The sequence below is a fragment of the Ptychodera flava genome, chromosome 4, assembly GCF_041260155.1.
Source record: "Ptychodera flava strain L36383 chromosome 4, AS_Pfla_20210202, whole genome shotgun sequence".
Taxonomy (NCBI): Eukaryota; Metazoa; Hemichordata; class Enteropneusta; family Ptychoderidae; genus Ptychodera; species Ptychodera flava.
The window spans coordinates 20,358,164-20,375,130 of NC_091931.1; the positions used below are offsets into that span (position 1 = coordinate 20,358,164).

The window sequence follows — 16,967 nt, forward strand, 5'->3', positions numbered from 1 at the left end:
TAGTTTCAGAACATGTGTGTGATTTGTTACATACACATAGAGGAATTTTTTACATGCATCTTTGCGAGTGCAAAATTAACACATTAAAAGTGTAACATATCTAGAAATGTATTGGGCTTGTGTACGTTGTATTGACTTGACTAGTTGTTGCCACTGGCCCTCAAGCTCAGGTTAAAAATGTCGGGCCATATACAAAACCAAGCTTCCCAGGGAAACATCACTGTGCAGAGAAAAGCCTCTCTATAAGGCATACTAATTTCGTAATTGCCCTTTATAAATATGCATTTCACATACTTACCGGATCAATGGAAAATTATCGTCCACGGCGACTTGCTATCTCGGTCACTGCATCCAACAATGTCGCGGGGAAATATACCTTCATGCCCACCGAAACATACATAGACCTAACTCACTTGCTGTTTTGACTAAAAATGTGTCGTCACTGGGGGAAGAAATGACTGAGAAATCAGCCATAATTCGTAAGATTCAGCTGAAGATTTGAACAGCCGTTAATACTTGAAAAAACTATGCGTTATCTCATTTGAGAGATGCAACGTATAATGTGTCCGATAACGATCGCGTGGGAACACAAAGCATTGGTCAAATTCGAAAGGTCAAGGGTCGTGACCGTCGCAAAATTTTGACATTTCAAGTACGCGTAAACTGTTCTTTTAGATTTTTCTAATAAGCAAAAAATGACTTTATATGAAGAGATCAGTTAAAATACGGAAGTCCAGCACACTAAGCCAGCACACTAAGTGAACCCCGTTGCAATACTGATCAGCCTTGTTAAATTCCAGCATACTCATTTACTGGACCCTTACGTTCATACCCTGTTGCGTGCCGTCCACTCTCGGAAACGCAACTCTTTCCAAAGTCACGACATCTGATTTATCTGATTTATCTGATTTAATTTACTACTCACAGACGTTCGCAGCCATCTGCATTACTTCCCTCTTGTCATATTCATTGGTTTATGCTGAAAATCCTGGTCTCTTTTTTTTGAATGGAGATGAATTAAATTAATTCTAACTATATTTAAGGGATAGTCTGTAACTTCATAATTTTGGAAGAAATTTTGTTCTTCGTACATCGACTACAGGTTTTTCTCTCTTTTCAAAATCATGTTAGCCAGTATTGCAAATGTTCTATTTTCTAAAACACGTTCAAATGTCCAGTGTTCACAACCTGTATTATGTAAAGTCAGCATTGTTATTGTTGGTAAACACATTTTGGTCTGGACTAAACTTTAATTGAACACAATAACACATGGACTTTTATAATATACATGCACACAAAGTGTATGTTGGTTGTATTGATAATATCAACGAGCTAATTCAACTTAAATTTGTGAACCAATAAAGTAAGTGCAGTTGATACATAACAAAAATATTAACAAAATCAAAAACTTACAGCTTTACACTGTCACTTTAAAATGGCAAACCGTTGCTTCTGTATCCACTAAATATTTAAGTCTGAGAACAATTTAACTGGTAACCAGTGAATGTGACCCATGTGACATTTCTATTGTGCAAACATGAGTAATTTCACCTGAAAAACTTAACTCAAGTAAAAACAACTCTACACATGAGTGCTGCCTAATTTATTTAAATTAAATAGACAATAGGGATATGAAAACATGAGAATTGACAAACAAGTCAGTCCTTGGAGTTTATTAATGCATGTCTAAATTTTTACTGCCACATGTGTAAGCTACCATTCAATCCATTGACAATCTTCCCTTCTGTCATGAATTCAATAGGACTGCTAATGAATGGTTACTTCACATGGCTGAGCCTGATTTCACATGCATAGCTTGTGATGAATGTTCAAATTTTAACATGTCGTATTTCCAATACTGGCATGTGGCAGGTTGGGCTGCTATGGACTGCCTATTTTCCCTCAAATAGCCATGCCACCTGTTCCACACAGTTATGTGGACTGGCTAACAGGCAGTTCAGTTTTGTAAGGGAATATACTTTTCAGTATTGTGTTGTGCTATTTTAATCATAATATTGCTGATTTTACACAGAACAACTGCATTGTGAGGTTCAAGACTTGGTATTTCATCACGCTACAAGAAGTTTAACAAGGAACTCCAGCTTCAACAAGGAACAAAAATGCTGAAAAATATTCTCTGTCTGTCATGGTGTAAAAAATTTTGGTGGCCCACCCCTTACCTTCCTTGGAATTTTCATGGCCCACCCCAAGAACACTCATTTTTTTTTCGTGCCCCCCCCCATTTTCTCTTCCGCCCCCCCTGCCGTTAATTGTGCTCGGTCCCTTAGTACAGTAACAAAAAGAAAATATAGTTTGGGTGTAAATCATGACGATTTATACCTTTGTAAACGAACCAAACTATGCAAAACTTATACTTGGCGCACGAGTTATCGGAACACTAAATTAGGTAATTACCCAGCAACTTGGCTGAGTACTTTGCAATTTGACATGGCATTTACCTAAACAAGAGTCTGTTTTATGGTCTGAAGACTGATAAGATATCCACCACACTCAGCAGGCAGCTCCTCCACTGAGTAAACTGATATGCCTACACTGCAAAAAACATTTTTGACTGGCAGCTGCATGTAGTTGATATGAGAGTTTTGAAGGGCCGGAAGAAAATGTTGTGAAGTGTAAAGAAACATGATTTGCCGCTGTCATTTTGTGTCCTGTTTTTGTATATATGCATGTTTTTACCAGTTTTTTAATCACAATTATATACATTGAAGAAACACTGACTGTCAGAGCAACCATCCAATCATATGATAAAAATGGACTGTTCCATCAACGTCGGTAGTGGGCTCATGGAAGGTGGTAAATTTGACGAGTTTTGTAACTCTAGATTTACAAGGGATGCTGCGATGTTTCAATTCCAAATAACATACAGAGGCAAAACCTGTCAGGTTCAGGCCCAGGACACAAAATGAGTACAATAGATTGTGTTACATCATAATATTTATTCCCCCTTTTCACAATTTTCCCATGAACTAGATGCCAGTTGAAAATGGGTTGTTCCTGTGTAGGCATATCAGTTTACTCAGTGGGAGCTGCCTGCTGAGTTTGGTGGATATCTTATCAGTCTTCAGACAATAAAACAGACTCTTGTTTAGGTAAATGCCAGGTCAAATTGCAAAGTGCTCAGCTAAGTTGCTGGGTAATTACCTAATTTGGTGTTCCGATAAGTCGTGCCCTCGCTGTAAATTTGTTTGAAACGTTTTGTCATTTAAACATTATCAAGGTACTGATCAAGCCAGAACTACTTCAAATTTACATTTGGATAAAAGAATTTTACACAGCAATTTCACACGATCAAAAGTTTTCGTGTGTTTTCTTTTTGTTTTATCGCAAGGAATGGCGTGCGTTTGTGATTCACACTGTATCAGAGGTAATTTTTGGTTATAGACTTCATTGCATTGATTACAACTCACCCGCTATGTTTATGAGAGAGAGAGAGAGAGAGAGAGAGAGAGAGAGAGAGAGAGAGAGAGAGAGAGAGAGAGAGAGAGAGAGAGAGAGAGAGAGAGAGAGAGACAGACAGACAGACAGACAGACAGACAGACAGAGTTACTACTGTCGGTCATATTACATTGATTGCTGAACTTATCACAGCAGTTTAGTAAATCTATTTTATGCATTAACAGGAATCAGAGGTACGCATAGTCTGTTTCTCTCAGTAATGTAATTCTGTCTTAATGGGAAATGCACATTCGATGTCATGTTGTGCTACACCAAACTTTGGAGAGTTGTAATGAAGCTCTATGTTAAGTATTTCTGTGGAATTGAAGCAAAATCAAAAGTTACAGAGATTAATTTTTGTTTCTTACCTTTGCTGCCGGAAGAATGGAAAGAACAGAAAGGCACAGTGAAGAAGGAGAGAATAAATGGCAAAATAGAAATATAAGACAAAATATAGAAAATCAGAAGTGTTGCATGCTTAGAATTCCTTACTACAAAAATCCTGGGAGTTTACTGAAGATGAGACTTACATAAATCTGGCATAATTTGTCATTGGAAATTTTCAGAAAATTGACATATTAAATTAAATGTAACATGTCTCTGACTACAGACTTGTCCCATTTCAAAACTGAACCACCCGCACTCATGTTCACACCACCACACAAACATATTACACTTACCATTGTATTGAAGCAGCTGTAGGACCAAATCTGTTCTGCCGACATCTTCAAGAAATTCAGTCAGCGTGTCTGTGTTGGCTAATCTAACAATATAACAGTTTTCTAATTCTTCTAAAAGGCCAAGCACTGTTCTAATACTGTTTAGATGTATTCCCTTGTGACTGATTTCACACAAATTCTTTATTTTCGCGAGTTCACCTGCAAAGAGAACAAAAGTTGAAACACAGTCGTAAAACAAAAGGGAATATACAGTAAACCAACCACAACAAAATCTATAAACTTCATCACCATCAATATCAATACCTCCATATTGCCATTGTCACTATCATTGTGATTAGTATTACAAGTATTCGTAATTGTAAGACCATTTTACACTTCATGAGAAAAAATGTGAAAAATAAGACAATATAGAAAACACTAAAATACAAAAAATAGCATCAATGGCACTTTGTTCCCACTTGTTGTGCACGGAAGCAACGTATACATAGCCTTTATGAGAGCTGTCAGATAAGAATTTACCAAGACGAAGGTATTTAGTCTAAAAATTGGAAATATGGCCGGCAAAAATTACTGTATGCAAATATCCTTCAAACGCACCAACAAATCAAATTTGAACACTATCTTTGATACATTTTTGGAGGTTCTGGAAAAGTTGTGTTACCAAAAATGGGGACTTTGTCTAAAAAGATTAGATAAAAATGGGCTAATTTCACAGTCATTTTAGCAACAACAATGAAGTAAGTCATCTCAAAGAGTCCAAACCACGCATTTAAAATGTATGTGCACGTAGGGTGGCCAAAGTTCAGCTAAAATGTTGCGACATTATACGCAACTCACGCACACTGAAAGTGAAATTTGATTTTCATGCAATTTTAAACGCCATTTTTTCTCAAAATAAGTAGCTCAGTTACCGAAAAAATGGATATTTCCAATTAAAATCAATGTATGAGGCAGGTTTCACTAAAAAACTGAAGAAAAAACGATAGAAAAATAGTGTTTTCCTCTCCAAAAATGCCACTTCGTACTGACCGGCCACAGCGCTTGAGCGGTCGCCGCTCATGGCACGCACTTCTGAATCCAGTCAATACCTATATCGCAATGGAACTGCTTTCGGGCCAGGTGCACGCTGTCATAGAACTGTGAAACTGGGCCAGGAAGTGGCAGACTATCCCATTTACATGTAGGGGTGAGTTTTTGTTATGTTCTGGGGAGTTTTCCAGCAAACACGGGGTAAAGTGAGTACGGTAAATTGGGTGTAGATTTTTCCCATTTAGATAGATATTTTTGCCATAAAACTTGTAGCATGCTCTTTTTTAACATCATTTCAACATTTTTGTGAAGTATGATGAAAATCAGTCAACGAGCACAAGTACGAATCATAAAAACAAAATCGTGTTCGTTCATAGACCTCAGCACAGTGAGACAAGATGGCGGCGGAAGGCAGTCACACTCACACCATTGACAGCACAGGCTCTAGAGTCAATGCAGGCGAACCGCTAGCCGTCACTGATACAATAAAAATCAAAAGGTGAGCAACAGCGGCAGCCATGCACGGAGACCGAGTAAATTTCAAGTTTCGCCCCCTTTTATCTCAAATACAACTTGCTTATTGGGGTAGATCGATGCTCCAGTTCATCAACTTCATGAAAAATCACACCAATATCCAAAATCTCTCTGTTAAGTCCATGAAAAAGCTGTGTTTTCGGAGCAGTGTCAGCTAGGAAACGCTGTTATCATACATGACCCACATTGACCTATCACGAAATGTTCTGATTGGTTGTTACTTTTAAGGGATACGTCATCCGTTTCAGGGGGTGCTACACTCGAGAGATTTAGTTACACGTAAGTACGTTCCATCAGTATCCGTACAAACGTCTTTGTCATGCAGTGTGCGAAACTCATGCAAAATCTCTACTGGCCCAGCGGGCCAGTAACTTAAGGAAATCAACTGGTCCGATCATCAGGTCAAATCCAAATATAGTGGAGATTTTTACCTGCGCTCAGTCTAGGGGCCAAGAATATGGGATTGAAAAATAAATAAAGACACCACTTCAAAATCCTAACATCAAACTGTTTTTATGCCTTTTAATTCTTTTATTCTTTTTTAATTCTTCAAATGAAGATGACTATCAAAACCGAAAGTCGGGGGCAACTTATCTCAGTGTTGAAAAACATGAAATCAGTAAAAGGTTAAGCACTAACACATAAACGTTTTCATTTCCAAAAATAGCCTTTCACAACAAAGATTTCTAACATTGAGAAAAAGAGCACAAGCGTGGGCTTGAAACACGTCCCAACACAGAAATGCTAAGCATCCAGAACTCCGATCAGGGATGGGTAAGTTTTATCAATACAAACGCCGGATCACACACAAATGGAGTCAATACAACACTTGACTCTTCAAATAACGATTCTGACTTCTCCCTTTTGAGGGACTCATCATTAAAGTCAATGAAGGGAATACAAAAAAATAGGGCAACCGATAAAGAGAAATAATACTGAAATGTCCAAACCCACGTTAAAAGACAAATCACAAATTTAAAATGTAAGCGTAATCTTTACAGTGACCTACTTGAGGCAAATGGCCATCAAGGTCAATGAAGACGGTACTATGCACAATGTTTAAATATCGGACATTTACTTTTTAGTATCGACGTTTGACGTCCGACATGTATCCGTCATCGTAACGATCTATATATCTGGTCTAAAATCGATACTAGACAATACAAGAATGACTTGCCTCTTGTCGCTGCACGACGGGTTTGAGAAATCGCCTATATTTTACCCCAGGCTGATACATATCGGCGATTTTAGGACTCTTTATAGCTAGGCAATTCTGGAATGACTGTGAAATCAAAGATATTTACTCGATATTTATCGGCGATTGGGACCCCAATATCGTCACCAGAATGACCCATCTCGTGTCTCGGGCACGTGTGGTCTATTTAAAATCACCGATGTTTATCGGCGATTTCAGGACAAACGTCCGATATATATGTCGGAGATTTGCATTGCCACCTCACAGATCTTGCCAAGCCCGACTTCATCATTGCGGCTCCAACTTCGACACTATACTTGTCAAATCGGGGGTAAATAATCGATGTATATCTGGGAGATCAAAACCTTACAGATTTGGCTCCGCGGTCTAGCCAAGCCCGACTTCGATAGTCCGACTTTAATTATACGATACTAGACTTGTCTAAAAGGTGGGTAAATATCCAATATATATGGAGGTTTCACCATCTTACAAATCTGACCTTAGTTTTAGTCAAGGGTCTATGATCTGACCAAACAATTCTAATTTCGATATTGTGTTGCCCAGTAGCTGCAAATATTCGATATCATATAATGTTGAAGTGTCATCGAAATCCAGTTTACCTCGACACATGCAACTCGATCGATACGCTAAACTATTATTCTTTTATGATCACGACGAGATCTCCACCCTAACACATGTAACGTCTTTCGCTTTGATGCAGTACCGTATCTTTGAATAATTTTGTCAGGTATTTAGCTTAGCAAAACATTCTGGTAAACTTCTGCACAATAGGAAAAGCTACTGGCCCGTCTTTAGGAACAGCAGGACATATTTCAAGAGTTACTAGTACGTCCGGCATGGAAACTGCTGGTCTCCGGCCATCGGGTTAGCGTGAATTCCGCACGCTGTTGTCATGTGATAACCAGACGTTGCGTGCGTGTGGAGCAGTAGTTTGTAACGTCGAATGACACTTTTACACGTATTCATAATTACTAATAGTATTTTTTTAAATAGATTTTCTAATGATTTCCGCGAATTTTGACAAGCAACCTCGTAGAGTATCCCTGTAAATTGGCAATTATCTTTGAGGCCAAAAAAAAAACAGAAAAGAAATTGTGCTGTTCTGTTCAGATAACATGGTTTTCAAAAATAAGGTAGGTAGGTCGGCAGGATTTTTTTTTCTTTTTACAAAATATTTTTATTTTTAAATATGCATTTTTCAGGGGTTCAGGGCGCTCAAACACTGGCCATTACATTTCCAGATCAAAATGTACCATATAGGTATATAAAGGAAAAAACATAAGACACCCTCTTTCAAGCAAAAATCAAATGCCAAGTATCGAACGTGTGATTTTACGGATTTTTCTTTGTTTTCTTTTTAATTCCTTGTTTACGTAGCTCCAAAAAAATTTAGGGTCGTCAGATAAAAAATAGAGTAGGTCGGGTTATCGGAACAGCACAATATTTTTTGTTTGACCTAAGAATACTTCGAATTTGCAACAGTACAAGAAGTTCTTGCTATGAGTTCCTGATACGAACGAAATGTAGTATTCCACATTATATCTGACGCCGTCACAAAGATTTCTGTAAACCATGTAAATAATTTTATTTAAGAGAATCGGCAAGTTTAATTCGAGGGTACAACGAACTAAAGTAGTCCTCGCGTAGAGAAAATAATGTTTCTTAGAGCTTGCACGAATTTCGCTTGTTTCACATTGTACTACACATAAAACGAAAACAAAATACTATAGCAGTAGCCTGTACAATATGTGCTTCCACTGCCACTTGCACTAGGTGCAAACCCCCTGTTAGGTATGGCAACAAGTCAGGAATGTTGAAGAAAATTTCATTCAAAGTAAGATAAGAAGTGAAAACATTAATGAGGAAAACTGTAAATCTTACTTACCAGTATGAATACGCAGCCATAGCGAAGCTTGTGGTGCGGACAAGTGAAAAATAACCGATATTTTGAAATTGCGTTCGTAAAACCGTCATCCAATCACAAGCTTCCCCTTGTGGGTCACGACCATTGACCCCAGTCAATGTGGGTCATGTATGATAACAGCGTTTCCTAGCTGACACTGCTCCGAAATCACAGCTTTTTCATGGACTTAACAGAGAGATTTTGGATATTGGTGTGATTTTTCATGAAGTTGATGAAGTGGAGCATCGATCGACCCCAATAAGCAAGTTGTATTTGAGATAAAAGAGGGCGAAACCGTCTGTTGAAATTTACTCGGTCTCCGTGCATGGCTGCCGCTGTTGCTCACCTTTTGATTTTTATTGTATCAGTGACGGCTAGCGGTTCGCCTGCATTGACTTATTGTATCAGTGACGGCTAGCGGTTCGCCTGCATTGACTCTAGAGCCTGTGATTGACAGCCTGCCTGAGTGAAGTTAGGGACAGCGGACAGCAAAGTATTGGTGAAATTGAACAGATCGTTCATGGCGATGGCAATAATAAGTGTTCATTTGCTTATGGCATGGTTTAAAAATGAAAAAAATGTTGATAATTTCAAAATGTGCTCGTTTTGTTCCGAGTAAATCAATTGTACGCGTATATCCCTGAATGCAAAGCGCCCTCTAGTGGCAGGTTGTGAGGCCAGGGAAAATAATACTTGAGAAATAATTGAAATTATAGAAATATACACTATTTTTTTCAACAGTGATTACAAAAAATTAACAAATACGTATTTATATTATCCCCGGAGTTAAAAAAGAGAGGTATTGTCAGATTTATTATAGAAATTTTGAAAATTTTAATGTTTCCTTTTTTCATATGAATAAAAAATTTAAATAGTATTGGCAGCTAGCACAGCAACAGAATTGGTTTGAGTTTTGCAAGTAGATGTTTTCAACATTTTAATGTCATTTATCACATGAATCTCCAAATTAAAAATGAATCTCCAATTAAAATAGTATTGGCAGCTAGCATAGCAACTGAATGGCCTTCCCAAAATATTCCATTCTGAGACTCATGATTTTTCATATATTCTTTGTTCATGCCAAAAACTATACTGACATTTTCTTACCTAAAAGTGAGTATATGATTCATGTAGCATCCAACTGCCTTTTAACAGACAAAAAGTTTTATGGGGCTGTGTCATAAATCATGAGAAGCAACGTTATTTTAAGAAATTCACATGACCATTTCAAAAACAAAATTTTGGTCAGATATTTTTGTTATTTCTTACAATTTCATGGCTGAAAATGAATTGCATTAAAAGACCATTGGCAGTTTAAATTGATTTGTTAGAATTTAATGTTATTGAATAACATTGTGACCAAATTTCATTGTATTGTGAGCTCTAGTTTTTAAGTTATTTGAATTCAAAATTCTTAAAAACATAAAAATCCATCCATTTTTTGATGGTACGGTGCCGCCACAATTTTGACTAAGTCAGACAAAATATTTTCAATTTTCAACACTCTCAGTTTCAAAATCCAAGACTGTGCATCAGTCAAATCTTGATTTTTCCGTAATATTGGGTAAATCTGTGCACAAGACACATAGTTTAATGATTCCATGTGAAGTAAATAAAAAATTATGGGTTGCCAAGCGTGAAGGAATCAGCATATTTTGAAATAATCTTAAAATTTGCCAAAAAATTGTCCGCGAAAAAATGGCATTTTTATTGCTTTAAAAATTCATAACTTTTGATTGGATACAGCTATTTGCATAATTTTTTTTTATTTTTCTTCTTTTACCCCATTCTTGCTAAAAATCCATTTAAACTGTGTGTATAAACAAGAGAAAAAACGGCTTGGCCACCTATATGAAAGCTATAAAAAAGAACTATTTGTAGGACTGAATTCCATTCAAAGTCAATTTTAAAACTTACGTATGAGTGATAATTATTGTTACTACCAGGTAACTTTAATTGCATAAAATGGTAATTATCTTCCCTCTCAGCATATCTGCAAAGTACTGCATTCAATCATTTTTGGCATTTCGATGAAACTGTCATCGTGAAATACAAAGTTGTCAACGATACTGTAACTGTCTTTTCTGTTTATGTTGATAGACATTTTAGCCGAAAATGAAGCCAATATGTAATATTTGGAACAATTACGACTTCATAGTTTAATGTTTTAAACCTCTTAATGCTGAATCATTGCCCTCAAAAAATTTGTGAGACCTCTTTATCGTTGCAGATTATCAATTCTTCACTGGGTTGTTGTGTTGATTTATGCCATAGATTTTTCGTACTCATAGAAAAAAAGATGAAATAGCATACCGTAAGAAATTGGTGCATCAGAATATTAATGGACGAAAAGGCCATACTATATGTCATATACTGAATTATTTGATTTTGGACATATCACTGTGAGTGAAAGAGGAATTTACCCTCTACCTGAGTGTAGTGTGAGATAATTCGGCTCTGAATTAAAACACACAACAAATGGTGTCTACCACGGTTTTCGAAACAAAATGTGACTGTTTTGTCAGAAAGAAAAGTGCGGATGAATGATTAGATTCATCAAAACTGACACATGATGAAAAGTAAAAAAAAAAAAAATTAAAAATACTTGACTCCACTTAAATGCCGGCCAATGAGATATACACTTTATGAATGATTAATGGTTCAACCCGATTTCTGCGTGCGTTTTAAAGGGATTGCCAACAATTTCAGTGATATTATAAGCTTGATATATAACGTGGCGCTTTGTAAACATATTCAATAATACGATGACGACATAACATGAGAGTTCGTTGACTTCGAGAACGGAGCCAGGAAAAATCAAAATCATCGCATTCTGCCGACTTTTAATATAAACAATATTGTAAAAACAATTTTAAAAACAATGTTGATGAAACGTTGGGAAATATATATTGAAATATCCTTCTTGATAATCATTCACGTACTGTACAGTGAGTTAAGAACATCCAATGTTCAATCGCTAACTGTCAGTCATAGGTAAGTACCTGAAGGCAATAATCTTTCTGTTTAGCTAACGATAATTTTCAATTATACAATAAGATTATATCTTCAACGTAATAAAGATCGCAGTATGGAATATCATACCTTCTGTGATTTGTTCAGAAAGTTTCTCTTTTAACGAACGCCAGAGTTGCTGTATTTTTTCGCTATATACTTCTTCGTTGTCGTCGTCATCATCATCAGCGTCATCATTGTCTCCTCCTTCTTTGTCTTGACCGTCTTCTTCATCCTTCCTATCATCCATATTTTCATGGCCAAACGGTGAGTTCGAATCGTCATCGACGCCCAGCTCTCCTTCATTCATTTGTCCGTTTTTCACTCCTCCTCCTTCTTCTTTCAACAGTTCAGGCGATGACGACGTCTCCATCATTGAAATACTGATTTCAAATTGCAGAACCAATAGATCGTGGTTAGGATCCCAGTAAAATGAGCGAATAAAAAGATTAACAAACCATACATTTAACTTTACAGGAACTTCCCCTATAAAAGCCGGATTATTGTAAATCTATGCAAATGTAAGAAAGTCACGCTACTGATCGGACGTGCAGTGTTTGGTCCCACAATCCCATAATTTCCCCATGTTTCAGGCGTTCATTGTCATTGCATCTTGCATATGATGACTGTGAATATATAGCGACTAAACTTGAGTGGAAAATAAACTGAAAAATGTTCCGTTTTTTTTTTGTCGGGGAACGCATATGTTTCAAAATGAGTTTTCTGTACGACCATTTGACTCCTCTGTGCACATGTCCCAAGAGTTCCCATCATGATTATTCAAATTTATCATACCGTCAAGGCGATGCTATGAGAATTCAAAAACTCCCGTCCAGTGTATACAAATGGCTACGTCATCAGAAAGGCTGCGTTCACAAAAATGGTTAGGGGGCTGGAGGAGTTCAGGGGGGATTCGAAAATGTTGGGGGTAGTACAGGGGGGACTTGAATATTTTCCTCTGCCTGTATGGGGGACTTGAAATTTTTTGTTCCCTTTATGTTTTACATTTTCCAATTCCAAGCTTTTGTAGGTAGTTTAATGAAAAATGAATACCATTTTTATTTCATCCAATTGTTGTAATGTTAATAATAATTTAACAAAATCCGGAACCATTTTGTCACATTTCATGACTTTTATCTCGAAAAAATCTTAACGTGTGATTTGTCATAAAAACCCCAAACTTGAGCCTAGTAACAGGGCAGAAGCTGTAACTGTTGATGACTTTTGCAATATTTCTATGCAATATATCAACTACAGTTTCCTTGCTGTCTCCCTAAAGCATGCTCAAACACACAATATTCAGTTTGTTGACAAATCCTGTATATATGAATGTGTTAGTTGATAATTTAATTAGAGTCCAGACTGACAGTTGTCAGTGGTACAAATGCATGGTACACATAGGCCTATACATATAGGCTGTGATAGCAAGCTCAATACTGGACAATTCAACATGCTGTAGGGATTAGAACAAGAACGTACTTGAATAAACTGAACAAAAATATTGTCAAAATTATGAAAGTTAGTAACAGCTACTGCCAACGGGCAGTATCACTATAAGATACTGCCCTGCTTCTGCAGTGTCACTATCACTGCATACCTGAGCAGTAAGAGGGATAGCTCTGACTCTGATGTACATGGTAGTTGAAGAAGAGTTTGGGTCAAATGACTCTCATGATAGTGAAACATACTTGTACACAAGATCAGGCCAGAGAGTAACACAGGAGACTTGAAAAGTTATCGGGAATTTCTGAATTCTGGCATATAAGAATAATCGAATCTTAAAAAAGATGGGGTCACCATGCTTGATTTCTAAATTTTCTGATTTCAAAATTTTCAAATTCTTGTCATAAAATAATACAAAAGTAAAACCAGTAAAGTCTAAATGAAAAAATATGTAACGAAATGGAATTATTTATTTTTTAACCAAATTTGCCATTATTACACCCAACATTTCAGAGATTAAAACATTTGTTTGATGGAATATTGTAACCTTCCAGTATTGTCAATTCATATATGTCTTGTACTTTTGAAACAAATTTTTGGTAGGTCACTGCGCTCAGTATTTTTGCAATATGGCAATTCGCCAGAATTCACAATTTGCCAACTCAAGTTGGCTTGGACTGATAAATCCAAAAAGTTCACTGATGCGTTTAAAAATGAATCAATTTAAGAACTTGCCTTAGGAATATAATAAAAGGTAGTCTTGAACACCTGCGAGCGAAACGGCGCAATACGTGTTTATTTTTTCTGTGCGTATACCCTTTACAAATACAAATATGCAGACTTGTGATAGTTTCGAGGGAAGATTTGAAAAAATAAGATTTCAAACACGATTCCTCCCCCCCCCCCCCCCCCTCATTGTTATTCCGATTCCCCTATTGTGCGCCCACGGTCCGGTAACTTTTTGTTTAACTGGCCATGTCAAGCAACTCGGAAGGTTGTATTTGATTGGTAGATTGTCAACCCTGACAGATTTAAACAGTAATTGTGACTTACGCATGTTAATATACACCTACTGCCGTAACCTATGGAAGTTTGACCGTCCAATAACTTTCCGTATTTTGTATAGTACGCGGAGTCCCGAATACGGGAGACGCGCGATGCGAATTTTCGGGAGTTTGTAGCAATTTTATTTCAACAATCGTGCGCGTTCCACTCATATCGCGTGTGCCGCATCCCTCAAAATTTACCACAGAATTAGTTTTTACGAACGATTAATGGAGGGAGGTGTATAATAATAGCGTTATACACAAAATACGGCCCTGTATGGACGAGGGCTCAGTGAGTGAAGTATTGGACTCGCCATCGGCTCGTCCAATACTTCACTTACTGAGCCCTCGTCCATACAGGGCCGTATTTTGTGAATAACCCTATATTACAGATATGCTTTTACACAGCGCCGTAATGAGTGGATAACCACATGTACGGCACTTAAGGAACAGCCTGTGTAAGGGTAAACATGGCAGCTGCGGTCTATTTCTAGGTGATGACATTTTACGGATAAGTGAACGGACCTCATGACACACAGAATTGTGGAGTTTATCTCAGTTGCCATAACAAAGCGAGGTTAACACAATTGCCAAACCTATGTTTTATAATGCTGTCTTATGTGGTATTGCATAATTATTTTACATTTTGTACTGCCTATGGCTTATGAATAAGGTAAAAGATAATGTGAACGGAAAACATCCACGGAAAGACCCAGCACTTTACGTCACGCTGAGAGCTACATGTATTCTCACTAAGGTCTGCACATATAGTAACAAAACATGGCGGGCTCGGACAAAGTCCGATGTAACTGTTTCGATAATGGCGTCTTCCAAATAAAGCAATATAACCTGGTAGTTGTAGTATTGACGAATGTTTTGCACAGTGGAGTGATTTCTGATTTATATTGTCACAATGTGAGTTTATTAGAGTATGGAAATCCGGTCACGACATGCGACATGCGACCTGCGACTTCAAAACTGCGACCTGCGTCCTGCGAGTTTGAAACATGCGACCTGCGACTTCGGCATTTAGACCCAGGTGTAACATGCGACTTCACAACAGCGACCTGCGTCCTGCGTGTTTGTCAAACTGCGACCTGCGACTTCACAACTGCGACATGCGACCTGTTATTAGTACTGTTAACATAACGAGCACTGTTCGCTCAAAATATGCCCTAAAACAAAACCCCTTATAAGCGTCCAAAAACGCCGGTCGATGCTGGGTCATTTATTCAATATTTTCATAAAACCTGTTTTACTGTTTTACTGTTTTGGCTCAGAGTTTTGGGGACAAGATTTCATGGATTAAAAGAAGTGGGATAAATCAACAATTGAAAAAACTCACCTCAAATTTTGTAAGAACATTTTACAGTGTAATAGACAAGCTTGTAATGCAGCTGTGAGGGGTGAACTAGGACAATTCCCACTTCTACTTGAGATCAAACTTCATATTGTACAACTTCCACATTATAATCTTGCTAAAGAAGCTTTCCTGGAGCAAATGGTGAACAACCCTAACAATAGATCCTGGTTTAACTGTTTAAGTGCTTTAATTAAAGAAAATGGAATGGACTTTCTCCTTGATAAAGCTCCATCACTTAAACACCACAAAGTTATAACTGGATTAATGAAAACAAATTTAACAAACAATTATGAAGTCTTTTGGAAAAAATTGATCACTGATGAAAATAGTAAACTAAGAATGTATGCCAAAATAAAACGTAATTTTAGATTAGAACCCTACTTAACACAGTTACAAGGTGAGAAAAGAAAAGTACTCACCAAACTTCGCATTTGCAATCATGATCTAGCGATTGAAAAAGGGAGACGCACTGTTCCAAAAACCCCAATTACTGAAAGATACTGCAATCAGTGTAACACTAACAGTATTGAAGATGAAACACACTTTTTATTAGTCTGTCAGAAATACAAAGTCCAAAGAACTTTTTCAGTAAAATCAATTTCCCAAACGATACAATTGAAAATCAGCTTATTTCTCTACTAACAAAACAAGAGTTATCTTTTAATGAACAACTCGCTTATTATATGTTTACTTTATATAAACAAAGAAATACCTAGTTTATATTATTATACTGTACGTATTACTTTATCTTTATTGAAGAAAAATTTGAACTTATTTTTGTATTTTTGTCATAAATGTGATGTAAATCCTGTATTTACAAGCAAGCAATAAAATGTCATTATTATTAATATGACACCACACACCGGATCGCTCACTATAGAGTCAGTCACTAGTGGCTAACTCTCTCAATAACGAATCTGGCTTCTCCTCATCGAGGACGAAAATGACTTCATGACACAACCAAGCGGAGGGGATACAAAACAAGAGAGCGACTGATGAAGGAACCCCATTTTTGGTTCCGAAACACCGTTAAGACGAATCACTCAATCAACAAACCGGTTTACCGAGGACCCAGATCACATGACTAGGGTCAAAGTACTATCGATTCAACGGTGTCTCGCCATGTACTCCACACAAAATAAATGCAATGATCCATTTATTCACCATGTCGTAATATTAAACAATATTGGTAGAGCCGATGTGTGGAGTTGCCCTCATTATAAGCATATTGTCCCTTTGAAACCGGACTTTGAAAGCAACCAAACAACACGTAGGCCAACACAGC

At 37.1% G+C, this 16,967-nt stretch overlaps 1 protein-coding gene across 1 annotated transcript; it reads right to left on the bottom strand.

The window, feature by feature from the left end:
- Window positions 1-3,670: 3,670 nt before the first annotated feature.
- On the bottom strand, window positions 3,671-12,206 carry LOC139132155 (uncharacterized). The gene is made up of 3 exons (XM_070698545.1): window positions 11,921-12,206; window positions 4,137-4,334; window positions 3,671-3,771 (listed from the first exon to the last, which is right to left on the bottom strand). The coding sequence occupies exons 1-3, from the start codon at window positions 12,204-12,206 to the stop codon at window positions 3,671-3,673; spliced, it is 585 nt and encodes a 194-aa protein (XP_070554646.1).
- Between the last annotated feature and the right edge of the window lie 4,761 nt (window positions 12,207-16,967).

Coding starts and splice junctions, on each gene's coding strand:
- LOC139132155 (XM_070698545.1), bottom strand. CDS start 12,206: ATGATGGAGACGTCGTCATCGCCTGAACTGTTGAAAGAAGAAGGAGGA. Junction 4,335..11,920: donor TTCTGAACAAATCACAGAAG/GTATGATATTCC, acceptor TTCTCTTTGCAG/GTGAACTCGCGAAAATAAAG. Junction 3,772..4,136: donor ACAGCTGCTTCAATACAATG/GTAAGTGTAATA, acceptor TCAATTCCACAG/AAATACTTAACATAGAGCTT.